Source organism: Micromonas commoda, chromosome 11, assembly GCF_000090985.2.
Source record: "Micromonas commoda chromosome 11, complete sequence".
NCBI lineage: Eukaryota > Viridiplantae > Chlorophyta > Mamiellophyceae > Mamiellales > Mamiellaceae > Micromonas > Micromonas commoda.
This window is the reverse complement of record NC_013048.1, coordinates 173,491-198,910: the sequence shown is the minus strand read 5'-3', so window position 1 is coordinate 198,910 and position 25,420 is coordinate 173,491. Positions and strand designations below refer to the sequence as shown.

General features: G+C 67.3%; 12 protein-coding genes across 12 annotated transcripts; 7 read left to right on the top strand and 5 right to left on the bottom strand.

Annotated features, from left to right (window-relative positions):
- Positions 1 to 7: 7 nt before the first annotated feature.
- Positions 8 to 1,696, bottom strand: MICPUN_102961 (predicted protein; the record flags this gene model as incomplete). Its single annotated transcript, XM_002504779.1, has 1 exon — positions 8 to 1,696. One exon carries the CDS (start codon positions 1,694 to 1,696, stop codon positions 8 to 10), a length of 1,689 nt encoding a protein of 562 aa, XP_002504825.1.
- A 141-nt stretch (positions 1,697 to 1,837) lies between these two features.
- On the top strand, positions 1,838 to 3,769 carry MICPUN_62326 (predicted protein; the record flags this gene model as incomplete). The annotated part of the gene is made up of 1 exon (XM_002505089.1): positions 1,838 to 3,769. The coding sequence occupies one exon, from the start codon at positions 1,838 to 1,840 to the stop codon at positions 3,767 to 3,769; it is 1,932 nt and encodes a 643-aa protein (XP_002505135.1).
- A 70-nt stretch (positions 3,770 to 3,839) lies between these two features.
- Positions 3,840 to 4,592, bottom strand: MICPUN_62325 (predicted protein; the record flags this gene model as incomplete). Its single annotated transcript, XM_002504778.1, has 1 exon — positions 3,840 to 4,592. The coding sequence occupies one exon, from the start codon at positions 4,590 to 4,592 to the stop codon at positions 3,840 to 3,842; it is 753 nt and encodes a 250-aa protein (XP_002504824.1).
- A 2,946-nt stretch (positions 4,593 to 7,538) lies between these two features.
- MICPUN_109119 (predicted protein) lies at positions 7,539 to 7,992 on the top strand. The gene has a single exon (XM_002505088.1). It carries the CDS (start codon positions 7,582 to 7,584, stop codon positions 7,942 to 7,944), a length of 363 nt encoding a protein of 120 aa, XP_002505134.1. The 5' UTR covers positions 7,539 to 7,581; the 3' UTR covers positions 7,945 to 7,992.
- A 43-nt stretch (positions 7,993 to 8,035) lies between these two features.
- On the top strand, positions 8,036 to 9,251 carry MICPUN_109118 (predicted protein). Its single transcript, XM_002505087.1, has 2 exons — positions 8,036 to 8,085; positions 8,235 to 9,251. Exons 1-2 carry the CDS (start codon positions 8,047 to 8,049, stop codon positions 8,490 to 8,492), a joined length of 297 nt encoding a protein of 98 aa, XP_002505133.1. The 5' UTR covers positions 8,036 to 8,046; the 3' UTR covers positions 8,493 to 9,251.
- A 24-nt stretch (positions 9,252 to 9,275) lies between these two features.
- On the bottom strand, positions 9,276 to 11,828 carry MICPUN_102956 (chloride Carrier/Channel family; the record flags this gene model as incomplete). The annotated part of the gene is made up of 1 exon (XM_002504777.1): positions 9,276 to 11,828. The coding sequence occupies one exon, from the start codon at positions 11,826 to 11,828 to the stop codon at positions 9,276 to 9,278; it is 2,553 nt and encodes an 850-aa protein (XP_002504823.1).
- A 470-nt stretch (positions 11,829 to 12,298) lies between these two features.
- On the top strand, positions 12,299 to 14,360 carry MICPUN_62321 (predicted protein; the record flags this gene model as incomplete). The annotated part of the gene is made up of 1 exon (XM_002505086.1): positions 12,299 to 14,360. One exon carries the CDS (start codon positions 12,299 to 12,301, stop codon positions 14,030 to 14,032), a length of 1,734 nt encoding a protein of 577 aa, XP_002505132.1. The 3' UTR covers positions 14,033 to 14,360.
- Positions 14,361 to 14,675: 315 nt separating this feature from the next.
- On the top strand, positions 14,676 to 17,006 carry MICPUN_106222 (predicted protein; the record flags this gene model as incomplete). The annotated part of the gene is made up of 1 exon (XM_002505085.1): positions 14,676 to 17,006. One exon carries the CDS (start codon positions 14,676 to 14,678, stop codon positions 16,746 to 16,748), a length of 2,073 nt encoding a protein of 690 aa, XP_002505131.1. The 3' UTR covers positions 16,749 to 17,006.
- Positions 17,007 to 17,061: 55 nt separating this feature from the next.
- Positions 17,062 to 20,391, bottom strand: MICPUN_62319 (predicted protein; the record flags this gene model as incomplete). Its single annotated transcript, XM_002504776.1, has 1 exon — positions 17,062 to 20,391. The coding sequence occupies one exon, from the start codon at positions 20,389 to 20,391 to the stop codon at positions 17,065 to 17,067; it is 3,327 nt and encodes a 1,108-aa protein (XP_002504822.1). The 3' UTR covers positions 17,062 to 17,064.
- Positions 20,392 to 20,446: 55 nt separating this feature from the next.
- Positions 20,447 to 20,857, top strand: MICPUN_62318 (predicted protein; the record flags this gene model as incomplete). The annotated part of the gene is made up of 1 exon (XM_002505084.1): positions 20,447 to 20,857. The coding sequence occupies one exon, from the start codon at positions 20,447 to 20,449 to the stop codon at positions 20,855 to 20,857; it is 411 nt and encodes a 136-aa protein (XP_002505130.1).
- A 572-nt stretch (positions 20,858 to 21,429) lies between these two features.
- MICPUN_109117 (predicted protein) lies at positions 21,430 to 22,387 on the top strand. The gene has a single exon (XM_002505083.1). It carries the CDS (start codon positions 21,462 to 21,464, stop codon positions 22,260 to 22,262), a length of 801 nt encoding a protein of 266 aa, XP_002505129.1. The 5' UTR covers positions 21,430 to 21,461; the 3' UTR covers positions 22,263 to 22,387.
- Positions 22,388 to 22,414: 27 nt separating this feature from the next.
- On the bottom strand, positions 22,415 to 25,220 carry MICPUN_62316 (predicted protein; the record flags this gene model as incomplete). The annotated part of the gene is made up of 2 exons (XM_002504775.1): positions 22,415 to 25,046; positions 25,204 to 25,220. The coding sequence occupies 2 exons, from the start codon at positions 25,218 to 25,220 to the stop codon at positions 22,415 to 22,417; spliced, it is 2,649 nt and encodes an 882-aa protein (XP_002504821.1).
- Positions 25,221 to 25,420: the final 200 nt, after the last annotated feature.

Here is a 25,420-nt window from a genome sequence, read left to right as displayed (position 1 = left end):
AGCGTCGTCAGTACCTCGAGCCGAACACGCCGGCCCACGCGCGTCGCACGGCGCCGCCCACGCCGTGGTCCTCCCCGCGCTCCCTGTCCAGAAGTCTGAACGCCGCGGTGAACAACGCCGCCGCGGGGGGTAACGGCGCGCCGCGTCGCCTACCCCTCTCACTCAAAGATGACCCCTCGCTCGACCCCTCGCCCCTTCGCTTGAACCCTAAGCCCCTCTCGAAGTCCTCCACGAACTCGTCGAACACGTGCCTCTGTTGAGGCGGTTCGCGTCCACCCCCCCGCGACGGTTCCAATCGCCGCGACGGTTCGCGTTCCCCCGGTAACGGCTCGTCCCCTCTGTTTGGGGCACCCGGGGGAAGTTCAAAGTACCAGCCGCCCGCGTCGTGGTCGTCGCTTCGCGGCGCGAAGAGCCAGAGGTCGCTCGGGGGAACCCACGCCCTCGTTCCCCTCCCGACGCACACCCCGGTGATCGCGTCGAACCAGTGCAGGTGGGTGACCCCCGGGGTGGCGTGCGCGACGACCACGTGCCTCGGCGCCCCGTCGGCGTCAAAAACCGTGGCCCTGTCGAAGGAACCGCGTAGGCCGGAGATGGTGAACGCCTCGCCGCGAGCGCCCCTCGAGGCGTACGCGTCTTCGTCCGATGTAGTACCGTCTCCTGCGACCGCCGTCCCCGCGCGAGGGTGCCCGCCCCAGTTGTTCACGTCCGCCCTGAGTAGCGAAGCCTCCTTCTTTTCGTTCTCCGCGTTCTCGTTCTCCGCGGTCGGTCCCCTCGCGTCGAAAACCGTCACGTCGCCGCCCCTCCTCCGCCGCGTCGCGGTCGCCACGATCCTCCCGCCCACCACGAGCTCCAGCCTCGCGTCCACGCCGTCGTTCCCCTCTTCCCCCTCCTTCTTTTCCTCCTTCTCGGCCTCCTCCTTGGCGAAGGCGTCGAGCTCCCCCTTCGTCGTCGTCGCCGGCTCTTCGACGTCGCCCTCGAGCATGCGCCGGCCCTCGCCGCGTCCAGCTGTGATCTCCGCGTCGACGCGTTCCCTCACCGCAGCCAGTAGCGTCCGCCCCGCCACCACGTGCATCAGGTCCACCCCGCGCGTCGCCGTGACCTTCGCCGCGCGCTCCTCCGCCTCGAAGTACCTCGGGAACGCCGCGCCGGATTCCACCTCGGCGACGTCCAGCTGTGTCCCGCCGTGGATGACGTGCGCCAGCGCGGCGTGCAGCTCGTCGCGCAGCCGCCATCGCGGCACCAGGGCGTCGATGGACGCGGCGTAGGTGCGGAAGGTCTCGGATTCATCGAAGGGCGACTGACGACGCGGCGAGGACGACGAGGACGACGAGGACGACGCGTCGCGACCGCCTCCCCACGATGACGCGTCACCGGTGAAAGCCCCGGCGCGTCGCGTGGCGTCGTACGCGGCGCGCCGACGCGAGCACGAGAGTATCTCGTACGCGGCGACCACGCGGACGAAAGCGTCGACGGCCGCGTCGTCGTTCGCGGCGTCCGGGTGAAGGGCCCTGGCCCTGGACCTGAATGCGTGTTTGATCTCCGCTCGGGTCGCCTTCGGGTCGTCGAGGCCGAGGAGGGAGTAGAGGCACGCCCCGGGGTCGTCACGAAGGAACGAAGAGGACGAGGACTCGCGCCAGGGAAGGCGGTGAGCGCGGGGGGTCCGCCATTGGCGACCCGCCAGCGCCCACCAGCGCATGGCTCGTCTGAGGGAGATCGCGAGTCGGCACGATGTTACGAAGGTATGTGATGATGCCACCCAGACTGACCGCCAAACTGGACCCAATTCAGTCGACGACGCCACAACGCCCCGCCCGGGTGCCCCGCGGGCGAGACCCAGATGTCGCGATACGCGTCGCCCGGGTACAGTGCCGCAGAGCTCACCGCCGCGGTGCGAGAGCGCGGGCGAGAGGCGGTGCATTGGCTCATGGCGGGAGAGGACGCGGGTCCGCCCCCGGGACTCATCGTGGACCCCCTCTCCGGAAACTACGCGGCGTCTCCCTCCGCGCTCGCCGCGGCGCGCGCCAGGCGCACGGGCGACGGCACCGGCGAGCTGCACCCGCCGTCCAGCGCCGCGAAGGAGGCGCTCAGCTCGCGAGTCAAGCAGCAGCAGCGGCTGAGGGGCGCGGTGACCAAGATCGGCGCCGCGAGCGCGCTCGCCAATTCCAATTCCACGCCCACCCCCGCGAGGACGCCCACACCCGCGAGGACGCCCGTCCCCTCCCCTCACGGCAGACCCGCATCGCGACGCGAGGTCACGCCGCCGAAACCCCCGCGGTTCGGGTCACCGTCGCGAGCGGCGGCGGCGGCGGCGAGCCGTTCGACGCATCCGCCGGCGGGAAGGCGGACTCCGGCGGGAAGCTCGACCCCGAAGTCCACCTCGGGCAGAAGGAGCATCAGGGACGACCCGCCGTCGCCCGCGTTCAGGCCGACGCCGACGCCGACGCGCTCGTCGCGGCTCGGGCGGGACGGTGGCGTGGACCACACTCATCATTCACCTCGTTCACCCGTACAATACAACGCCGCCCTCATCGACGAGCTCGAGCGGAGCCGCGAGGAGGAAGCCGAGCGCTCACGGCGCGCGAGGATGGCGGAGATCACGAGAGCCGCGGGTGAGGCGACGGCGGTGGCCACGGCCGCCGCCGCCGTCGCCGGCGCCACCGCCGTGGCGAGCGCCGTGCGTAGGCAGCTTCAACAGCGGCGGGACCTGCCGAGGGCGCCGTCGCAGACGCCTCTGAGTTACCCGGACCCGCCCACCGTGCAGCAAACGACGACGACGCGGTCGGTGAACACGGAGATTGTCGTCGAGCGCGTGTCGCCGCCGAGCGCGACGGCGGGCGGCCCGACCGCGTCGTCGTACTTGAGGTCGGGGGATCGAATCCCGACGTCGCTGGACCCTCGAGAGCCGGACCCTCCTTCTCCCTCGTTCCACCCTCGCGGTTTCGTTCCCGACAGGAGAGACGCCGAGGCTACGGTGATGCGCACAGCGATTAAGCTCGAGAAGGAGCGCCGGAAACTTCGAGAGGAACGCGAGATTTTCCAGAAGCGACAGTGGGATCTCGACGCGAGGGAGCTGGGGCTGAAGCAGAGGGAGGCGCGGTGCGCCGAGGCGATCGAGCTGTACCAAATCCGCGAGGACCGCGCGGGCGAGCACATATCCGCGTCGAACGCGGCGCTCCTGCGAGAGTCGGAGGATGCGAGACGAGACCTGGAGGGACTCAAGAACGCCGCGATCGAGGCCGAGGAGCGCGCGCGACGCGCCGAGGCGAGGCTTCGCATGATCGAGGAGGACGCGACACGTAAGCGGGACGAGTTGGAGTCTTTGCGAGCCAAAGCCCGGGCGAGGGCGGCTAACGACGCGAGAAGGATCGAACAGGAGCCAGAGTGGGAGCGAGCGTCGTTGGCGTTGAACAGGGAGACGAAGCTTCGCGAACTCCTCGCCGAGACGTTCGGGGTGGTCGGGGACGTCAACCGCGCGCTGGAGCACGGCTTCGCGCGATGCGGCGCGCTGGCGGAGGGGGTGCTGGCGCGCGTCGGGGCGGTGGCGGACGCGACGGAGGCGGCGCCGGCACCAGCTGGCGGAACGCGCGAGGTTCATCATCATCTGCGCGGCGTCGCTCGCGAGCTCAGGGCGGAGAGCGCGAGGTTCGAGGCGGCGTGGTCGGAGCTGCACAAGGCGTACCGGCGGGGTAGGCGGGAGGTGGACCGGCACGCGGCGACGATCGAGATGGAGTCCGGGATGTCGCTGGACGACCGTCCCGGGTACTACTAGCGTCGAAGCGTTCGTCTACAACTTTTAGCTAATTAAGATTAAGATTAGTCGCCGCGTCGAGGAGGGTTCGTCACCACGGGCACGGTTTGAGACCGTTGCCGTAGTTGCCGTGGATGAACGACCCGGTGGTTTCCATCGTGAGCGCGTCGATCGCCTGCACCACCCCCGCGACGCCCGGTTCGACCGGCCGAAAGTACTTCTGCTTGCTCTTGGGCGCTTGGCGAAGATTTCCAAAGTTGGTCTGCAGCATCCCGGGGTGGATGAGTCCCACCGCGATTCCCTTCTCCTTGAGGTCGCACGCCATGGTGACCCCCGCCATGTTCACCGCGGCTTTGCTCACGCGATATTGGAGGAACCCGCCGCTGCCGTTGTCCCCGCACGAGCCCATGAGCGACGAGACGATCGCGATCTTCCCGCCCGGCGCCTTCACGGAGGACTCGAGAGCCTTGGACACCCGGACCACGCCCACGACGTTCACCTCGAACGCGCGCGACATCGCGCCGACGTCGAGGTTGGCGCCGAAGGTCTGCTGCGCCACCTGCTCGTCCCACGTGTGCCCGGGCGCCGCGCCCAGACCGCCCGCGTTGTTCACCAGCACGTCCACGCGCACCGATCGTTCCGCGAGGTACGCGCGCAGCGTCTCGCAACCGGCGTCGGTGCACACGTCGACGCCGGTGACGACGCCCCCCTTGACGCCCACCGCTTCGAGCTCGGGGGAGGAGTTGCGGCAGGCGGCGTACACGACGTCGCCCCTGGCGGTGAGCTGCCGGCAGAGCTCGAGGCCGATGCCGGAGTTGCAGCCCGTAATCACGACGTGGGCCATCGTGCGGGTGAGTTGTGGCTCCGTTTCGGGTGGGTGGGCGATGGGAGCGCCCTTGGAGAGTTATAAACCCTCGAAAGTTGTCACATGCAACCCTCATTCTTCCAAGGAGAAAAAGACGCGCCTGGGTAGCACTAGACTAAAAAACCCGAAGCTCAAATAATCTGGTGAGCGATCTTCAATGCGCCCTTGGCGAGTTATAAACCCTCGAAAGTTGTCACATGCAACCCTCATTCTTCAGAAAAAGAATCTTTTAACGGCGTCGTCAAAACCGAAGGTGAATTCTGTAGAGCTATCCGTTCGCGCAACTTAACCCTGTAAGTCGGTTAAACTTTATGCGTGCAATTTCCGCCTATGGGAAATCAGTTAGCGCATATTATCGAAGAAACTTCGATAAATGTAGAACCGAAAAAGAAATCTACAGATGAGTCATGAGTCATGAAAAGACCAGTTCGCGGTAGAACACATGTAGAACTTTCTTCCAAAAAACCGAGACAAACGAACGAGTCACAGACCTAAGCGTTGCGGTGCAGAACACACTCGCCGGGGCGCCCGGGAGTTGCCGCGACGGTCCAAAAGAGACCGGGTGTACCATCACCACCTCCGTCGGCTCTGCGTGAGCCTCGTCGGCGGCGTCATGACCTCCGCGGCGCGTGGCGCGCGGAGTCCCCGGATGTCGAACGGGGAGGCATTTTTCCTTCACCGCGTTGGGCCCAACTTCGGCGGGGCGCGGGTCAGGGGCCGCGGCGCGATACCTTCGAGGGACGCGCTCCCTCCCAGCGTCCACCTGTTGTCCCTCCCCGCGATTTACACCGGCGGCGACGGGTGCGACCCGGCGGAGGAGCACGAGGTGGTGCTCTCCCTGCCGCTCGCCAGCTGGCGGATGGGCGCGAGCGTGTCATGCGAGATCGGGGGCGAGAGGTTGGAGTGCCGCGCGCTCCGCGCGGGGCGCGAGCGCGGGCGCGGGCGCATCGTCGTTTCGGTCGCCGTGCGTCCACCGCCGGGTACCGAGGGCGTCGCCTTCTTCGAACCCGCGGGCGTCGCGCCGCCCCGGGGTTACGACTCGGTCATCGCGGCGCCCGTCATCCTCTGCGCCGAGCGCGCGGTGTGCGCCGCGGTGAACCGAGAGTTCCACTCGGCGGAGAAGGCCGACGCGCTCTCCTCGGACCACCCCGATCGTTTCGCGGCGTACCACAGGGACGATGCCATCGCCTTCCTCGGCGCCGCCCTCGTTCGCGAACCCGAGCGACGACCCGTGGACCCCGCCGCGGCGGACGTCCTACGCCGGTGGGCGTGCGGGTTGCCCTCGTCAATCTCGTCACTCGACGAATTCGCGCCAGCTGTGCACGACTCCCCGTGCTCGGACGACGCCTTCGACGACCGGGGTTCCGCCGACAGCGCGGGGGGATCCACCACCACGAACGACGACTCCCACTTCCACTCCCGCGGGTCCCCCAGGGTACCCGTCGACGCGCTCGCGGCGAGGATCCTGCGCAACGTTCCGTTTGCCACAAACTTAGACGCCGCATCCGTCCTCGTCGCCGCGGCTCGAACGGGAAGGGCGTCGACCGTCAAGGTGGCGCTCGACGCGTGTCAGCGGCTCGTGGACGCGAGCGTTACGACGAGCGTTACGACGCGACGACGTGGGGGTGAGTCACCGGGCGGAGGACCACGCTCGGGCGTGTGGCGAGCGGACCACCCCGGGTTGGCGGTGATTCCGGTATCGAACCCTCGGGGCGGGGAGCCGGAGACGGCGCTTCACGTCGCGGCGACGCTCGACGACGCCGCGGTGGCGTGCGCGCTGCTCGCTGACCCGATCGCCGCCAAGCCGTACACGTGGAGCACCTGCCGGTTGCCGGGTGGCGGGCCGGATGGGGGGGGGGCGGGTCCGACCCCGGCGGAGTTGGCGGCGATGACGGCTCGAAATCGGAGTCGGTTCGACATTGGCGAGCGCCATCCGTCGACGCGCGTGGAGAAGGTGCTCGCGGACGCCGCGGCGCTCGTGGTGAAGCGGTTGAAGCACGCGGACGCGCTCTTGGGCCCGAACGCGTCCATCGCGGAGCTCGCGGCCGAGGCGCGGCGGCGGCATCTCGCCTTTGTCGATCCGCATCGCGACGCGCTCGGCTGGGGCTCATCCGGGGAGAGCGACGTCGAGGATTTGAACGATGAATCCTCCTCCGCCGCCGCTCGAAGCTCGCGCTCGAGAACCTCCCTCGGGTCCTCGCTCGGGTCCATCGAGCGCGACCACGAGCGCGACGCGGTGGTGTTCGCCAAGCTGGACGATCCGAACGGTATATCGCACCTCGTCGACACCTTCGTTCGCGGCAAGAGGGACCCATCGGTTGACGCCGCGCTCGCCGCGAGGCTGCGGCGGATGCGACACGAGGCTCGGGGCGGCTCGGCTCGGTCCGGTTTGCGCTTGATGACCGCCACGGGGGTTAGGGACAAGGACGGCGCCCTCTTCGCGTCGCAGAACGGGCGTTACAACGAGCGTTACTTCTGGACGATGACGAAGCGTTGGCTGGCGTGTTGCGTCCCGGACGGCGAGACGTCGTCGCTCGCGCCCGATTTCTGGTCGCCGACGTCTGGAGAGGACCGTTCGCACCGTTCGTTCGCGAAGCGTTTTGCGAAACGCCATCATCACGAACATCAGTCGCGAAATCGCGAAGATTCTGACGAGACGGCGATGCGACGCCGGCTGGGAACGCTCGCGGCGTCGCCCGTCACGGACGTCGCGCTCGCCATCCTCACGGTCATTGCGGAGGTTGTCGCCGTGCTGAGGGCCAACTCGTGGCGGCTGTCGGGGATGCTTTCGCACTACGGGGCGGCGATCGCGGACCCGGTCTCCGGCACCGCCGTGCTCCTGAGCCACCTCGCGTTGCTCGCGGTGACGATGTGGGGAGTGATTCACGTGTTTGTCCTCGGCGATCGGCGCGGGACGTGGTATCGGCGAAGGGAGACGTTCGTGTGCTTGTTTCGAATCGTGAACCCGATGGCGATGCGTTTGATGGTCCACTCGGCGGCGACGGTGGCGCGACCGCCGCTCTTCCTGTGCGATCCGTGGTGGGGCGCGAGGATGCACGTGGCCACGATGGTGGGCGCGGAGATATTCCGCGTGCGGTACGAGAGACTCGTCGTCCTTGAGGTTGCCCACGCAATCGCCTCGGGGATGTACGACCACATCTCTCCCAAGTCTCTGTGCGTCGGTCCGACGGCTGCGGTTGAGCGCGACTTGCTCACCGTGTTTCGCGTCGTCGGGCTCATCGTCCCGCTCGTGATGTGGACGTACGCGAGGGAGGCGCAGTTCCGACGGTTCCCGAAGGTTTGGGACAAGGTGGTGAAGAAGATGGTCTGACCCGCCGCCGGTTGCCCCGTGTATAAATTGTGAAATGATGAAAGTGTCAAATATTTCCGCTCGTCCACGTGTCGCGGCAGGAAGGCCCGCGCGACGCTCGTCATGTCCGCCGCCGCCGCGTGCCAGTCGCTCGCTCGCGTGGTGCGTCATCGCGACACGCCGTCGTCGCGCGCGCGTCCCTCGCGTCCCGTCCCTCCCGCCCTCTTCCGTCCCCCGCCGACGACTCGACGCCCCGACGGACCTTATCTGACGATGCGCACGTGTCTCCCGCCACCGACTCCGCTCCGCAGGCGCCCGCGCTTCGCCCGCGCGCGAGCGTCGCTCGCCGCGGGGTCCGCCCGCAGAATTTCTTCACCGTCCGCGCCGCCGCCCCTCCGTGCGAGTGCGAGATCGAGGGCGAGACGCGCGTCGCCAAGGTGAACGGCAAAGACGTCTCCGCAGCCGCGCTCCGCGGTGTGTCCGTCATGGACCGCCGCGGTGGGACGACCAACCTCGGCGAGCAGATCGGAGATAAGGGCGTGCTCGTCCTGCTCCGCCACCTCGGATGACCCTTCTGCTGGACCTACGCCAACGCGTGGGTCCCGGAGATCCCCAGGCTAAGCTCCAAAGGCGTGTCCGTCACCTTCGTATCCATCGGAGACGGCGAAAAGCTGACAAAGTTTTTGGAGCTCAATCCCGACCTCCCGAAGGACCGGTGCTTCGTGGACGAGTCGAGAACCTTCGACGTCTACGAGGCCGCGGGCTTCGGCAAGATCGGAGACACCAAACCCGCCGACATCAACATCAAGCCCCCGGGCTTCTCCTTCGGCCAGTGGTTCTCGTACCTCTCCAACGTCGCCGCCCTCGCGCCCATTCGTAAGGACGAGCCCCTTCGAGGGCCGCCCGAGGGGGTGCTGAGGCTCGGAGGCACCTTCGTGCTGGACGGCGGGGACGTCGTGTACGCGCACAGCGAGGAGTTGCCGGGGACGTCGCCGGAGGTAAAGGACGTCCTCGCAGACGCGAAACTCGCGTAGGTGGGAGGAGAGACGGCTTCGGGTGAGAGGACTGACGGGACAAGCGCGACGCAGCTGTACGAAAAGCGACACAGCTGTCGGCGCGTCGTCCGTCGTTAATAAGTTTCGAACGATGTGAAGCGCCGGCGGGCACGACCGAACGACGGTTCCGCCGGCGTCGATGCACTTGGCGCGGGGCGATGCGAACGAAGATCAATCTCCGACACGGCCTGGGGAGTTCGCACCCGCGGCTGGTTCAAACCGACGACGACGACGACGCCGGGATTTTTTGTTAAAAGTCTCAACCCAACGTCCAACGCGACGACGCGTGTCGCGATCCTACCGCACCGCGCCCTTGTTCCGCGCCCTCGACTCCCTCGCCTCCTCCCCCGCGTCGGAATCCCCATCGCCCGCCTTCTCGTCCTCGTCCTCGCCCTCCGCCGCCGCCGTCGTCTCCTGCGTTCGCCTGAGGAGCTTGAGCGATTTTCTCAACCTGGCGCTCTCCCGCTCCAGCTCCACCGCGCTTGCCTCCACCACCCCGAGCGCCCTCACTCCCACCGCGAAGCCGTCCCCGTCGCTCTGCGAGACGCTCACGCCCCTCGCGTTGCTCCCCGCGGCGGCCACCACGACGCAGACGCTCGCGCCGCTCTCCCTCATCGCCCGCCGAGCCTCCCACAAACTCGAACCGCTCGCCACCGCGGGGACGGAAAAGTCACACGCATCCGCCGCGACCACGGGGCCCAAACCACCCGAATCGTCCTTGGCTCGCCCGTCCGCTCCTCGCTTGGCGGCCGCCCTCCTGCGCATGACGTCCAGCGCGCCCCGGAGCGACGCCGCGGTGGCGATACCCACGAAGGTTCCGCTCGCCGGGTCAACCACGACGGCGCAGCACGACACGGAGCCGTTGGACCGGTCGCGAGCGTTCATCGCGGAATCCCGGGCTTCCGTCGCCGCGTCAGCCGCCGACGCCAGCGCGCTGACCCTCGGGACGTCGCGCCTCAGGACGTCGGCGACGCGCAGGGAGCGGAGCGCCTCCTCGTCGGCGGCGTCCAGGGCGTCACCTTCGCGGGTTTCGTCCGGGTTTCGTATCTCGCAGAGGCCGATGTCCTCGTCCTCCTCGGCGCACTCGACGTCGTCCTCCTCCTCCTCCGCCGCGGCTCTCTCGAGCGCCGCCTCTCTGCTCACCCTGTCGAGCTCGTCCTCGTCGAAGGAGCGGTTCAGGGAGTCCAGCGCGCTCTTCGTTCCCGCCGCGGCGGACGCGGACCACATGCTCATCTTTCTCTCCGCCGCCGACGCCACGAGCGAGCTGACGCCCACGGTGCCCATCAGCGGCACGATGATGCGGTAATCGTGCGTGAGCTCGAAGAGCAGGAGGATCGCCGTCAGCGGAACCCTGCATATTCCTGCCAGTACACCCGCCATTCCCACCAAGGCGTACGCCTGAGGCGCCGCCACGGGCACACCCGCGAGCGCTAAAGGTACCAGCGCGGCGCCGTACGCGGACCCCAGCGCGGCGCCCATAAACAGACTCGGCGCGTACACGCCGCCAACCAAACCGCTCTGCCTGCACAGCGCCGTGGACGCGATCTTCACCAGCACCAGCTCCAGCAGCAAATCGGGGGGGTACGGCAGCCGAAACGCGCTCCCCTCGGCGTTTAAGATGGAGTTGACGTTGTCGAACCCCTGGTAGGTAACCTCCGGAAAGTACAACGCGACGAGGCCGAAGACGAAGCCGCCGAGGGGCGCGTGCCACTCGCGCGGGACCCCGCCCCACCGGGACCCGCCCGCCCCCCCATCCCCCCGCTCGAGCGCGTTGAACGCGTTGCCCAGCGCGCTGCTCGACGCCCTGAACGCCACCGCGGTGGCTCCGCACAGGAACCCCAGGGGCAGGTACAGCGGAAGCTCCGCCGCGGCTCGAATATCAAACGCGGGGACGACAAACGCAGGGGTGTCTCCGAGGATCTGGTTGGACACCACCGCCGCGAGCACCGACGCGAGGATGACGGACTCGGTGGTCAGCGGGCCGAACCCGGTGCTGCCGCCGCCGCCCCTCGTGGGAAGCGACCCGCGCGACGCCGCCGGTTGCAGGATGCTCTCAAAGGCGAAGAACAAGCCGGCGATCGGCGCGCCGAAACCCGCGCTGATGCCCGCGGCGGACCCGGCGGCGATCAGACCGAGCCTCTGCGCCGTCTTCGCGCTCGACGTCACGTTCGCGAGCTCGCTCACGCCCCCGGCGACGGACGCGCCGATCTCGACGGACGGCCCCTCGGGTCCCAGGGACGCGCCCGAGCCGAGGGTGACGACGGCTGCGGCCGCCTTGAGCACGGGCTTGGCCGCGCGCCGAGCCCATCCGTCGATGGGGGCACCCTCGGCATCCGACGCGTCATCGTCCGCACCCTCGGCGTCTGTTGACGCGTCATCCTCGTCCGCCTCATCCTCATCCTCATCGTCTTCTCTCGCTCGATCCGATCGGAGTCCTCGCCATCGGGGCGCCCGGGGCACCTCCTCGCCCTCGAATCCTCCGCACGCGAATCTCATGCCGGTGACGAGGAACCCCGCGGCGGTTGGCGCGGCGACGGCGGCGAAGGCCTGGAAGAGGGTGTCCGCCGCGGGCCCCGCCTGTCGCTCGCCCTCCAGCTGGAACCTCGACGGATCGAGGTTGGTGGCGACGAACACGAGGTCGTGCGTGGCGTGCTCGGCGACGTTGAACAGCGCGACGCCGAGCCCGGTGGCGAGGCCGATGGCGCACGCGACGATGAGCTTGCTGGTGTCGTCCTCGTCGGCGTCGCCGTCCGCCTCGTCGCTCGCGGATGCCGCGCGCGAGATCACGGCGGTGCGACCGGGCGATGCGACCGTCCTCGCGCCCGAGGCGAGGACGCGCGCGGGCACCATGGATCCGCCCGGGCGGTGGCGCACGGACGACGCGCGAGGCTTCGGAATCCTCGTCGTCACCGCAGAGACGACGCGAGTCGCCCGTGCGGACGCCCAGGGGCGGAGACGCGGCCTTCTCGGCGGTGCCGCGGAACCCGCGAGGGGCGAGCGCGCCGTGATGACGAGCGTCCCCATCTCGCTCACGCGCCCGGCGCCTCCAGGCGCGTCGCCTCCACGCGCCTCTGTTGTGGCTGGAGATAAGAACGGCGGGCTCGGGATCCAATTTTTACCGTAGCATTTGTCATGTTTACTAAACACAATATACCATCACACACTACTGTTTACTCACTCGTGTTACGTCCGTGTTTCCGTATTTGGCTTAAATTTGCGCGCCATGACCGCAGCTTCACGCGACGGATCATCATCCCAACTCTTCGCAGGTGGCATCTCCCGCGCAAAAGCCGACCCGAGACGCGACCGGCGCGCACCAGATGTCGGCGGCTCAGGTGCGCCACGGGCTTCGGCGGCTCCTCAGGGTCGCGCGACGGCTCGATGGCGACCGCGCCATGCTCCGCGCGCTGCTCCCCGTCGCCGGCGCGCACCTTCCCTCCCTGCCCGGCGGCGAGGAGGAGGAACGCGACGACACCGTGCGCGGCGTCGTCATGCGGGCGGTGAGGGAGGCGGGGGGGGTCGCCGCTGCCAGACCCGAGGGAGTGCGGGCGATGTCCCGCAACGCCGCCGCGCTCGAGGCGGTCATCGCGCGCGCGGACCTCGCCACCGCGGCGGAGAGGGTTTTCCTGGAGTCCGAGTCCGCGCAAGGAGAGACGCAGCACGTCGCCACGTCGAATTCCTCGCCCGTCAGATTTGGCTCCATCGACGCGTCCGGCGACGAGCGGTGCGCGCGACTTCGAAGCTGGCGGCACCTCAAGGACGTCCTCCGCGAGCACCCCGAGGTCGCCCATCGCATCGCGCGGCATCGGCGGCGGCCCGGTCGGACGGACGGGGCACGGGAGGCCGCGCATTCGGACGACGCGATGCGCGCGGTCCGAGCCGCGGTGGACTCTACTCTCGCCGGCGCCTCCTCCGAGAGCGCCCTCCTCGCGGAGGAGCCGCCCGGCGGCGACGGCGACCCGAGCGCGGCGTGGCTCAGGCGCGTGAGCTGGGAGACGCTCGTGGCGCGGAGGGACCGCGCGCGACGAAGGGCGGAGGCGCGCGAGATCGCCCGGCGGGATCCCGTCGAGCTCTGGACCTCCCGTCTGCACCTCGCATCCGATGAAGACGACGATCTCGAGCACGATTCATTCGACGGCGCCAACGAGCACCCCAACGCGGCGTTCTACCGCTCGAGGCTCGACGCCGTCCTCGAGGAGCCCGGCGGGGACGTCCTCGCGCTGTTCCGCGAGATGCACGACGTGGGATGCCCGCCCTCGCGGCGCCTCTACGTCGACGCCATGCGCGGCGCCGGATGCCCGGAGATCGCCACGCGGCTGCTCTGGATGCTCGCGCACGAGAGCGGGGAGGCTTCGGAGGCGGCGTTGCGCGCGACGCCCCTCGGCGTGAGCGGCGTGTTCTCGTTCCAGAGCGCGCGCGGTCGGCACCCGGGCGGCGGCAAGCACGCGGTCGGCGTGCGCCGGGTCGGCATCGACGGAATCTGTACAGCTGTCGCCGACGCCATCTGCACAGCTGTGCTCGCCGACGCGACGGGGAACGATGACGATCCGCCGGCGGGATCCATCGACGACGCGTCCCCCCCCCGCCGCCGCACGCGGGGTCACGAACGCGCGCTCGCGGCGATGGGCGCCATGACGGACCTCGGCGCTTCGCCGACCAGTCGTGTCGCCAACGACGTGCTGACGCGATGCGCACTCGCATTCGCGGCGCGTGGACCGAGTTTGAACGAGGGGAACGAAGAAAAAAGCCGGCGTCTCCTTCGTTGTGTCACGAACGCGGCGACGCGGGCGGAGCGGCACGGGACGAGGCTCGAAACGTCCACGTGGCACGCGCTCATCGAGTGCGCCGAGCGACTCGGGTCTCTGCGGGACTTTTTCGTCGCGTGCGAGGCGTTTGCGGCGAGAGGGGGCAGCGTCGGGGCGGAGACGGTGGCGAGTTTGCTGGAGTGGGCGCGCGAGGTCGGGGACGAGGCGGTGGCGGGTTGGGCGGAGCACGAGCTGTGGTCGACGGGGAAAGGGGCGTTCCTGGCGCACCTCAACCGCCCGACGTGCTGAGAGCGTGGATTACGATTTTCCCCTTCCCATCTCGGTTGGTCGACCTTACCGAGAGGGGACGTGCCGACGGACGGATCGAATATCGTTTGCCGTCACGAGTTACAACCTGGCGCTTTTCCGCGTCGCGGGGAAGGGGAACCAAGCGGGCAGGGATGAGATGAGAGGAATCTGATTTCACCACGTTGGCACTCGGGACGAATCGCCTGTTTTCCGTTCGTTTTACAGCCGTGTAAACATTGGGGGAGTCGATGACTCCCTTTGGTTGCCCAGACGCGCTCATCTGACGCGGATAGTAAAAAGTATGTCATCTGTATGGCCTCGTGGTTACGTTTTATCGGACTCGGATCAAACCACCAAAACGGGGTCGGGCGGGAAAACCACTTTTTGCGTCGAGTTGAGCAAAGCCGGTTTCCAATTGGCTGACACCCCCGCATCGGGCGCTGCGGTTCGTCCTGAGCGCCACACACCTCCGCATCGCGGTCACCCAAAAATACACTTGTCAAGAATTCCGGGTAATTGTCGGCGCGGCCCGCGCGTCCCACCACTTCACGCGCGCGTTTACACGCCCGCGCACGGCTTTCGAGTTTCGGCAGACCCAACCGCCCGGAACATCCAAGCGTTTTCCCCGCGAACAGACGTGACCATGGCCGCCATGCGCGCGCCGCAGCACTCCACCCTCACCACGGTCGCCTCTCGCTCCTCGGAATTCTCGAGAAACACGCTCGGGAATTCCCGCGTCCTCGCCGGCGCGCGCGAGCGCCGCCCGGTCCGCACCGGCGCGTTCACCGTCCGCGCGGGCCCCGCGTCCGACACGGTCAAGATCGAGTTCGAGATCAAGCAGAAGCTCCGCTACGGCGAGCAGCTCGTCGTCTGCGGCAACTCGAACAAGATGGGCCGCTGGAATCCCAACGACGGCGTGCACCTCAAGTGGTCCGACGGCGACGTGTGGAAGGGATCGGTCGAAGTTCCCGCCGGCGGCTACGTCGAGTACAAGCTCGCCATCAAGAAGAAGCACGGCCAGCCCGCGTACTGGGAGAAGCGCCACAACCGCATCGTCCAGCTCTACGAGGGCGGGTCCACGATCGTGGCCAAGGGGATCTTCGGCCGCGACGTGGATCTGAAGAGGAAGGACGACAAGATGGACAAGAACGTCAAGGTCTCCTTCAACATCCACCAGAAGATCATGTACGGCCACGAGGTTTGCATCGTCGGCTCGGCGAAGGAGTTCGGCGGCTGGAACGTCGACCGCGCCTTCCCGCTGAAGTGGTCAGAGGGCGACGTGTGGAAGGGCGAGGTCGAGATGACGCCGGGGGGCGTTGCCGAGTACAAGATGCTCACGCGTCGCATCCGCACCGGCGGCGAGATCAAGCACGAGTTCCGCCGCGACTTCAAGCGCATGGTCCAGCTGTACTCCTCCGGCAGCGCCGTGCAGATCACCGGCGAGTTCAAGGGCTTGGTGGACATCAGGCTCAAGGGCGCCTCCTCTGAAAAGAAGGAGGAGAAGAAGGAGGAGAAGAAGGAGGAGAAGAAGGTCGAGGCCAAGAAGGAGGAGAAGAAGGAAGAGAAGAAGGAGGAGAAGAAGGAGGAGAAGAAGGAGGAGGTCAAGGCCGAGAAGAAGGAGGAGAAGAAGGAGGAGAAGAAGGACGACAAGAAGCCCGCCGGCGACAAGTTCACCGCGCTCGCGCAGGGCGTCAAGGAGGAGAAGAAGGAGGAGAAGAAGGACGACAAGAAGGACGTCAAGGCCTCCGCCATCTTCGACTTCGGCGCGGCTGCCAAGGAGGCCGAGAAGAAGGAGGAGAAGAAGGAGGAGAAGAAGGAGGTCAAGGCCGAGAAGAAGGAGGAGAAGAAGGAGGAGAAGAAGGAGGAGAAGAAGGAGGAGAAGTCTGGCGACAAGTTCACCTCCGCCGTCTCCAAGTGGGGCGCCCTCAAGGCCGGCGCCGACGCCAAGGACGACAAGAAGGAGGAGAAGAAGGAGGAGAAGAAGGAAGAGAAGAAGGTCGAGGCCAAGAAGGAGGAGAAGAAGGAGGAGAAGAAGGAGGAGAAGAAGGACGACAAGCCCAAGCTCCCCGATCCCGCCAAGCTCGCCGAGGCTGCCGCCAAGGCGGACGCCGCCGCCAAGGCTGCGGCCAAGGCTGTCGAGAAGGCCATGTCCACCCCGCCCGGCGGCGCGGAGAAGGATGTCGAGGACATGCTCCAGTCCTTCCGCGACTCCTTTGCCAAATCACGCGGCTCCTCCCCGGCGAAACCGCCCCCGCCCCCGCCTCCGCCTCCCCCCGCACCGACCCCCGCGGGCGGCGGCGGCGGCGGAGCCTCCAAGTGGGGCGCGCTCAAGGCTGGCGCCTCCCCCGGCGCATCCGCCGCGCCGTCCTTCACGCCGCCGCCGGTTCCCAAACCCGCGGCGGCTGCTCCCTCCGCGCCCCGGGCCTACACCCCGCCCCCCCCGCCGCCCCCACCCGCGACGCCGGCGAGGCCGAAGATGGACGCTCCCCCCGCGCCCGCCCCGGCCAAGAGCGGCGGCGGCGGTGGATCCAAGTGGGGCGCGCTCAAGTCCGGCGCCGACGGGGCGAAGGAGGAGAGCATGAACGCGGTGGCGAGGATGAAGGCGGCGAAGGGCGGGTCGAGCGCCGACGACCTCGACGTCGTCGCGCCCGGCGGAGACTCCTTCACCGCGCGGATCAAGGCTGCGCAGGAGGCAAAGTCCGGGGGCGCCCGGTGATGATTGCGCTTCGATGACTCAACGCCACACCCGTGGAGGGTTATACCAAAAAGTTGATGACGACCGATGACTGAGAGAGGAAAGAAAGACCGGCGGGATGCCGGCGACTTACAGTGTACGAGCAACCGTTTTTATTTTTCCCCGCACGCGGGGCGCACCGAGGGACCCAAGCCTGTACATACCCTGGCGATCGACACCGATTATTACGTTGAAGTTGGGTGCGTCGCGTTATAATAAAAGTTATTCTTTTCGATGAAACTGCACATTCTACCATCCTCACTAGTGTTCCCGCCCCGGTGTTGTTTCCCTGTTTTTATTACTCCGCGGGAGGCGCCTCCTCGGCGGGAGCCTCCTCGGCGGGTGCCTCCTCAGCCGCAGCCTCCTCGGCTGGTGCCTCTTCAGCCGCAGCCTCCTCGGCGGGTGCCTCTTCAGCCGCAGCCTCCTCGGCGGGTGCCTCTTCAGCCGCAGCCTCCTCGGCGGGAGCCTCTTCAGCCGCAGCCTCCTCGGCGGGAGCCTCTTCAGCCGCAGCCTCCTCGGCGGGAGCCTCTTCAGCCGCAGCCTCCTCGGCGGGAGCCTCCTCAGCCGCAGCTTCCCCCGCGGGAGCTTCCTCCGCGGGAGCTTCCTCAGCCGCAGGAGCCTCTGCAGGAGCTTCCTCAGCCGCAGGAGCCTCCTCTGCAGCCACGGGCTCGGGTGCGGGCTCCGCCGCCGCCGCCGCCGCGGGTGCAGCCGCCAGCGCGGGTGCAGCCGCCGGCGCGGCGGCCGCTCTCGCCTTCACCGCCTCCACATCCTCAGTCAGCTCCGTCAGCGAGGTCACCACGTCCTTCAACCGCTCCTTCATCGTGTCCTCCGTCTCCTTTCTCACCTTTGCCATCTCAGTCTTTGCCTCCGCCCCGGATTCCTCCACCATGACCCGACACTCCCCCTTCAGCTTCTCAATCTCCGACCCGAGCGCCTCCCTAACGCCCTCGCCAACCTTCGCCTTGACCTCCTCGACGCCATCCTGCAGACACTGCATCGCGTCGTCGAGCTCCGCGCGCATGATCTCCTCCTCGAGCTTCTGCGCCGCGATGTTCCCCGAGGCCTGCTCCTCCAAGGCGCGAACGTCCGCCTCGAGTCGGCTCCTCGCGGCGTCGAGAGCGTCGCCCAGGTCCCTGTGAAGCGACTCGCTCTCGTGCCTTCGCTCGGAAATTTCGTTTCGAAGACCCTCGCGGAGTTCGCGGACGGCGTCGGCGGCGGTGTCCTCGAGGTCCGCGATGTCATCCTCCAGCGCGCGCCTGAGGTCGGAGTCGCCCAAACGCCGTTGGTTCGCCTCGTCGGCGACGATGCCGGCGACGTGCTGCTTGAGGTCGGCGAGCGCGGCGAGCCGCTTGTCCTGCTCGGCTCCCAACCGAGCCTCCGCGTACGTCTCCGCGTCGATGCGGATAGCCTCGTTCTCCAGGTGCTGGTGCACGACAAAGTCCTGGAACTCCTCCGTGGTGTACTCGAGCGCGCCGAGCTTGCGACCGAACTTGGTTCGAAAGTCGACAAACTTGTCGTCGATGCCCGCCTCGATCGTCTTCATGCTCGCGACGTTCTCCTCGCGCAGCCGCTTGATCTGCTCCTTCACCTTGTGCTCCACGTCGTCGAAGATGGCGGCGCGGTCCGCGGCGCCGGCGTCGAGCTCCGCCTGGATGGACTCGACGTCGACCGCGTGCAGGCACTGGGCGGACTCCACCTCCGCGCGCAGCTCCTCGTGTCGCTCGTTGACGCCGTCGATGTCGTCGCGGATCCGAAGCTCCTGGCGCTGCAAGCGCGCGACGTCAGCCTCGGTCTTCTGCGCGCGGGGCAGTAAACCCACCCCGCCGTTCTCCGGATCGTCCCCGAAGACCGCCCTCGAGAGTTTCTCGTGGTTGGCCTTGTCCCTGGCGTCCTGCGCCTCGACAATCTCGAGGATATCCGCGGCGGTGTCGGTGACGTATTCCGCCTGGACGTTGTCGCACTCGGTGTTGATCGCTTGCGACACCGCGGCGACGGTGATGTCCTCCTGCATGTTCTCGAACGCGGCGACGATGTCATCGGTGAAGCGGGCAAAGTCCGTCTCCAGCTTGGACTGCCGGGCGATGAGCTTCTGGATCATGTTCATCTCGATGTCAACCTTCTGGTCGGTGGCGTTGATGCGGTTCGCCAGGGAAACCTCCACGCTGCGAATCGTCTGCTTGGTATCCGTCTGCGCGTCCCTCATGTGTCGCTCGAGCAGCGCGAGATGGTGCATCCGCGACTTGATCTCCGTCTTGAGCGTGGCGTGAATCTCGTCTCGCTCCCGCGTCAGCTTATCCCGCGTGTCCTTGTTCGCGGCGTGCAGTTTCAACACCGACTGAGAGATTTGCCCGCGCAGCTTGTTCTCCCTCGCCTCGCGCGTCAGCATCTCGTCGCGCAGCGCCTGCGTCACCTCGTGGTTCACGCGGTCCAAACCCTTGTTCAGGGCGTCCATCTGGTGCACCCGCTGGTCGTGCTCCTCGCGCACCGCCTTCTCGAGGATGAGCTGATGCTCGAGGTTCCGCGCGCGCTCTCGGGTGGCAGCCTTCTCCCACTGCGCGAGCTGCTCGTCCTTGTCGCGAACGATGTGGTCGTCGCGGGTCTGGGCCTCTTCTTTCTCGTCGGACAGCGCGCGCTGCAGCTCGAGCCGCGCGTTATCGAGCTCCGCGGAGAACTTGCGAATCATGGATCCTTCCCGAGCGTCGTTGAGCTCTGCCATCCGATTGATCGCGACGTCGAGGCGGGTCTCAGCCTCGGAACGGAGCCGCCGCTCGTCCTGGAGCGCCTCGGTGAGCGCCACCACCTGAAGCTCCGTCTGGTTGAGCTTCTGGCGGACGTCGATGAACTGCTGCGACGTGTTGTCCACCGCCTTCTGTCCCTCGACTCGCGCTATGTTAGCCTCCAGGATCTGTCGCTTGGCGGCATCCTCCCCCCGCGCGTCCGCGACCTCGCGCGTGATCCGCGCAATCTCCGCGCTGAGCAGATCGAGTCGTCTGGCGTCGGAGCCCTGCTCTATGCCGATCCGCTGCTGGATCTGATCGAAGGCGTCCCTGGCGGCGACGGTGGCCACCTGCGCGGCGGCTTCCACCCTCATCGCCTGCGCCCTCGACTCTTTCACGTCGCTCTCCGTCGCGTCGAGCCGCCCTTTCAGCTCCGCGATGAGCCCGTTCGCACGCGCGTTCTCCATCTGCAGGTTGGACACGCGCTGCTCCAGCGCCTCCGTCACGCCCCTCGCGCCGCCCGAGTCCTCCTTCCTCGCCGCCTCCGCGATTGCCATGCGGCGCTCCATGTTTCGGAGTCTGCTGGCGTGCGCAGCCGCGGCGGACTCCGCGGCGACGAGCCTGTCCTCGAGCTCGCGAACGTCGTTCGGGGTGCCGAGGCGGCGTGGTCCTGGCCCGCGGTTCGGTCCGGCGCCTCCGTTTCCTCGCGACCCTGGCGGCGTGGGCCGAGGCGGGGGAAAATCGTCGATGCCCAAACCCATCCCGTCATCCCCCTGGGGCGGCGTTCCCGGTCCGCGGGGCGGCGCGCCGACGCGCGGCAGGCGCATCGCGTCCGAGATGTCCACCGGCGGCTTGAAACCTCCTCCGGGGTTGAACCTGCCGAGCGCGGGTCCGGGTCCCATGCCCATGCCCGGGGGCGGAGGGGGCATCGCGACTTGGGGTGGCGCGGCTCTGGGCGGGGGGATGTTTCTCGGGGGCGGGGGCACCTCGCCCGTGAGGAGCAGGCTCGGCGGCTCCGGCCTCCGTTCGCCGCCTCCGACTCGTGGGGGCGGCGGTATGTTGTCAGGTGGTCCTGCGCGTGGAGAATGGGACGGAAGATGCGCGGTCAGCTCGTATCGACGCGACTCTCGGAAGCGCCGAGAGGAAATCCAACGGAGCCGAGCGAGGGGTTTGGGCGGCACGCACTCGGCACGACGAAGTTGCCCGGGAGCCCGGCTATCTGCGACGGCCCGGCCGGGAACTGGCGGCGCCCGCGATCGGCGGGCGCCGCCATGGATGGGTCGTAACGCGTCGCCATCGCGCGCGTGCCTCCTCCGCGTCGGTCGCGCCCGTCACCCGACCGCTTTCGCGTTGGGCGTCGGGGGAATTAAATAAAAGTCGATTCCTTCGAGCCCCGGTCGCCTGGTCGGGCCTGGTCGGACGGAGCGCGCGCGCGCTCTTCGCGTGTGCGTCGTGTGGCGTACAGTCGACGAAGACGCGTCGACGCCGGCGGGCCGGACGCTGCACTCGCGGCGGGTGCGCGGCAATGCCCGTTCCGAGTTCACCGCACGAAACTTAACGCCCTCTCCGCACCTCCGCGCTGCCCCGCTTCGTTACGTCAAAAATGGTCAAACCCAAAAATGGAAGTGCGTGAGAGAGTTGACCCGAAAGGTTGAGTTCGTTTTCAAGGCTTTCTCCACATCGCTTCGCCGCATTGAATCGAAAACGACGGTCTAATTTCCCGGTGATAACGGACTCGGAGAACGTTCGATTTTGGCGGCGCTCGGCACCCCCAAGGGCACGGATAATGTCAGATATTTGTTAAACGGGAAAATTAAACCCTCATTTACGAGTTAATACGAAAATTTAGAATCTGAACGCACTTTTATCAAATTTCGCACGGATACCGTCACGAATAAACGTCCTTTCACAAAAACCTAGAGTCATATCACGTCGTCGCTCCGGACCGCGCCTCCACCCTCCACCAACTACCTTCGCCATGCCCTCCCGCTTCGGCGTCCGCAAGATCTTTGCCGCCTTCGGCACCGCCTTCGTCCTCCTCTCTTCCCAGCCCGTGGCCGCGCACCGCGCGTCGAATTCCGCGTCGACGATTAGAACCCTTCTCGGCGAGGAAGATCACGCCCACGCCAAGGTGAAGGGGCCGCAGTGCGCCTGCCTCGCGGACGCCCAGGGCTGGAAGATCGACTGCGCCGACTCGGCCGCCATGTCCGCCGCCCTGACCTACCTCGAGACTGCCGGCAACAACTGCAAGACCAAGTCCCACTCGACCGAGTGCGAAAAGAACTACAACATCATCAGCGCGCACCACGACCACTGCGACCACGATCAGGTTCCCGAGGAGATCGAAAAAGAGATCCACGAGTTCGAGGGGTACTACACCAACTGCGACATCAAACGCAAGTACTACACGTTGGGCGGAGAATGCGCCGCCATCGAGTGCCACGACGCATCCGCCGAGCTCACCACCGCCATCGCCGACCTCGCGGCGAATCAGTGCGACGTCGCCGCAAACTGCGCGTCAAAGTCGAAGTGCTACGAGACGTACCGAAAGATCCTGATGGCTCACGACACGTGCGACGACGACGACCTGCCAACGACGCTCGAGAAGGCCCTCCACGACTACGAGGAGGCGTGCGACGCGAAGCGTTGCAACACGGTGTCCGCCGACGCCGCCGCGCTCTCGCTGACGTGCCAATCGTCGGGCGCCGCGGCGACGCGCACAGCTGGCGCTCTCCTCCTCGCGGCGATCGCCGTCGCGACGACGCTCGTCGCGGCGTGAGACGACTCTATTGAGGGGTCGCGTTCGACTAATACTCGTCTCTTGTTTTCTTCTTGTTTTCGTCACAATAAGCGTCTTTCAAAACCGAGAGAAGACGCAGTTTTATGATACTTAAGGATCACCTCGTCGATTATCCTTCGAGACCCGCGGCGTCACAATCCGGGAGGAAAGTCGACGGTCGCCTGCTCCACCACCGCCGCCCCGCCCGCGTTCCACGCCAACCTCAGCCGCATCGCCAGCGCCTTCGTCCCGTGCTGCGAATTCGTCACGTCGAGCCTCTGCGTCACCGTTCCATTCGCCGGTATCGAATCGCCCGAAGCCGCCCGCATCGACAGCGACATCGTCTTGGGCACCGCGGCTTGCAGCACGTACCCGAGCAAGGGGACGCCGCCTCGGTTCACCGTCGTGGCCGTCACCGTCGTCTTGGACGGGTCCATCGGGTCGGGCTTCGCGCAGACGAACGAAACCTCCACCCCATCCTTGGCGAAGGCGATGAACGACGGAGTCGCGGCGGGCGGTGCTCCGTCGAAAGCCGCCGCGTTCATCGGAGGCGGCGCCGCGGGCGTCGCCGCGATGCCCCCCATGAGATCCGCGAGAGGATCGGCCGCGGGCTGCGGCCGCGTCTGCGGCGCGAGCAACGGCGCACCCGTGCCCATGAGATCCCCGAGAGGGTCCGCCGCCGCCGCCCCGCCGGCAAACGGATCCGCCGCCGTCGCCGTCGTCGTCGGCTGCATCGACACGCCCCCCATGAGGTCCGCCAGCGGATCGACCGACGCGCCCGTCGGCGTCGCCGCGTATCCGGGCGTCGCGTCGTATCCGGCCATGAGATCTCCGAGCAGGTCCGCGCCCCCGCCCGTCCCGCCCGCCGCCGCCGACGAGGGGACCGAATCGTCCAGTCCCGCGAAGTCCCCGAGTAGGTCTCCCACGCCGCCAGCTGTGCCGCCGCCGCCGCCCGGAGCCGAATGGACGGCCGTCCCCTCGTGTTTCCCCCGCCCCGCCACGCCGTGCAGCGCCTCCTTCGACTTCATCACGAACGGCGGGAGCCGCTCCAGCAGCGGCACCGCCAGAGCGGGCCCTCGGTCGAATATCCCGCAAAACTCAGACGCTCGCTGCTGCAGCTCGACGTTGGCGCTCGTGCCAACCTTGCCCATCGCGCCCCGCACCGCGCTCGTCTGCGTCTTGAACCTGGTGCCCAGCTTCGCGAGCGCGGTGATCGCCACCTGCTTCACCGCTGTCGGGGCGTGGTAATCGCCGAGGATCGACTCCAGCAGCTTGACGACATCCGCCTCTGCGATGACCGTGTGAACCTCACCCTGCAGCCTGGTGGACTGGGCGACGACGGCGTCGCCGTACTCTCCGAGAACCCACGCGGCGACGGCGCTGAGCTGGAAGCGGTTGGAGTGCTGCTCGGACTCGAACGCCGCGCGGAACAGCGCCCTGCCCGCGTAACCCTGAAGCTCCGGAGAGTTTGTGATCAAGACGATGAAATCCCGAGCCTCCTCCTCCGCCACGTAGGATCCACCCTTGCTCAACAGCTCGACCATCGTGTCCACGTGCCACCTGCGATCGGGCGCGTACTTGGTGATGAGCTGGGCGATCCGCCTGGTGAGATCGGATTTGAACTCCACGTCGGCGACGCCGAGGTAATCCAGGAGTTCCTTCGCGAGCGTCTTGATGTTTGAATCGTTCACGAGCGCGTACACGAGTTGCAGCGCCGACCTTCGGATCGTGACGTCGGAATCCTTGACGCACTCGACGATGGTGTGCCTGTGCCTCTGAACCGCCTGCGTGTCCACCGCGACCACCTTGGCGAGGGTGTTGAGCGCGACGTACCGGATGTTGTTGTCCTTGTTGCCGAGGAACCTTCCGAGTATGTTCACCGCCAGCACCCGAAGGCCGCCCACGGATTCCGTCCCGATGATCGCGTTGACGGCTTCGTAGAGGATGGCGTTCCCCGCGTTCTTGGAGCCGTCGGTGTTGGACGCGACGTTGGCGAGGACGTCCGACATGGCGTCGCTGGCGTCAGCGTCCCCCGCGCCGAGCTTGGCGAGCAGCCGGAGCAGCTTCACCTGCAAAAACGGATCCGCGTGTCCGCCCACGTCGTGTTCCGCCGAGTACCCGGCTCGGATTAAAGACATCAAAATCTTCACCAGCACCGGGACGTGCTTTCGAAAGTGCGTCACGTGCGCCTGGTCCAGGACGCACAGCTCCAGCGCCAGGGTCACCGCGCAGAGTAAAACGCCGTGGTGCCTGTCGGAGAGCAACTCCGAGGTGCCCGGCACAAACTCGTCGGCTAGGTCGGGAACTTTCTTCACGATGCGGACGCTGCACAGCGCAGCCTTCTTGCGGACGTAGCTGTTCTTGCTGTGCAGCAGGGAGGCAACCTCCGGGGCGACGTCGCGCGCCATCTCGGCGGTGCATATGTTCCCCAGGGCGCACAACGCTAAGCCGGCGATGAAGTGGTTGCGGTGCTTCAGATCGTTCTTGATCGTGTTGGTGACCATCATCGTCACCTCCTGTCGCTCGTCGAGCAGCACCATCAGGCCGAGGTAGCCGATCCTCTTCTCCGGAAACGACGCGCGCGCGATCAGCGTGACGCACTCCATCTGCCCCCAGTGCGTCGGGTACCCGAGCATGTGCAGGTACATCAGCTTGGCGACGTTGCGGTGCGAGTAGTGCGCCTCGGCATCCTTCAGGGACGCGCGGATGGCGGCGGATTCCTTGGCGACCAAGGCGCGCTCCTCCGCCGCGGTCTTGCACGCGCGAACGGACCTGATCAGCTCCCTGGGTTGATCGAGGAGGTGGGTGGGGGGGACCGGAGCGGGGTCGCGTCAGGGTGGAGGCCTCCGAGGGAGCGCTAACATGCCCTAAAATGGGGGGGGGGGAAGGCGCGGGAAGAGGCCGGTGCTTCGGGCGAGGGCCGGACGACGCGGGCGCTCACCTCAAACGGGTCGACATGGCGAACGCGTCTCCGTTCCCGGACCGGCCAGCCGCGGTCGCTCCCGACGTCGGCGCGTCTGTCCGCCCGAAGGCCGCGAGATCCGCGCGGTGGAGAGAATAATGCTTGCGTCCGTCCGAGGTTTGCGACCGACCGTTTTTCCGAGAAAATGCCGCGGCCTGCCGTGGGCCACCCAATCGTCGTCGCGCGACGATGACGG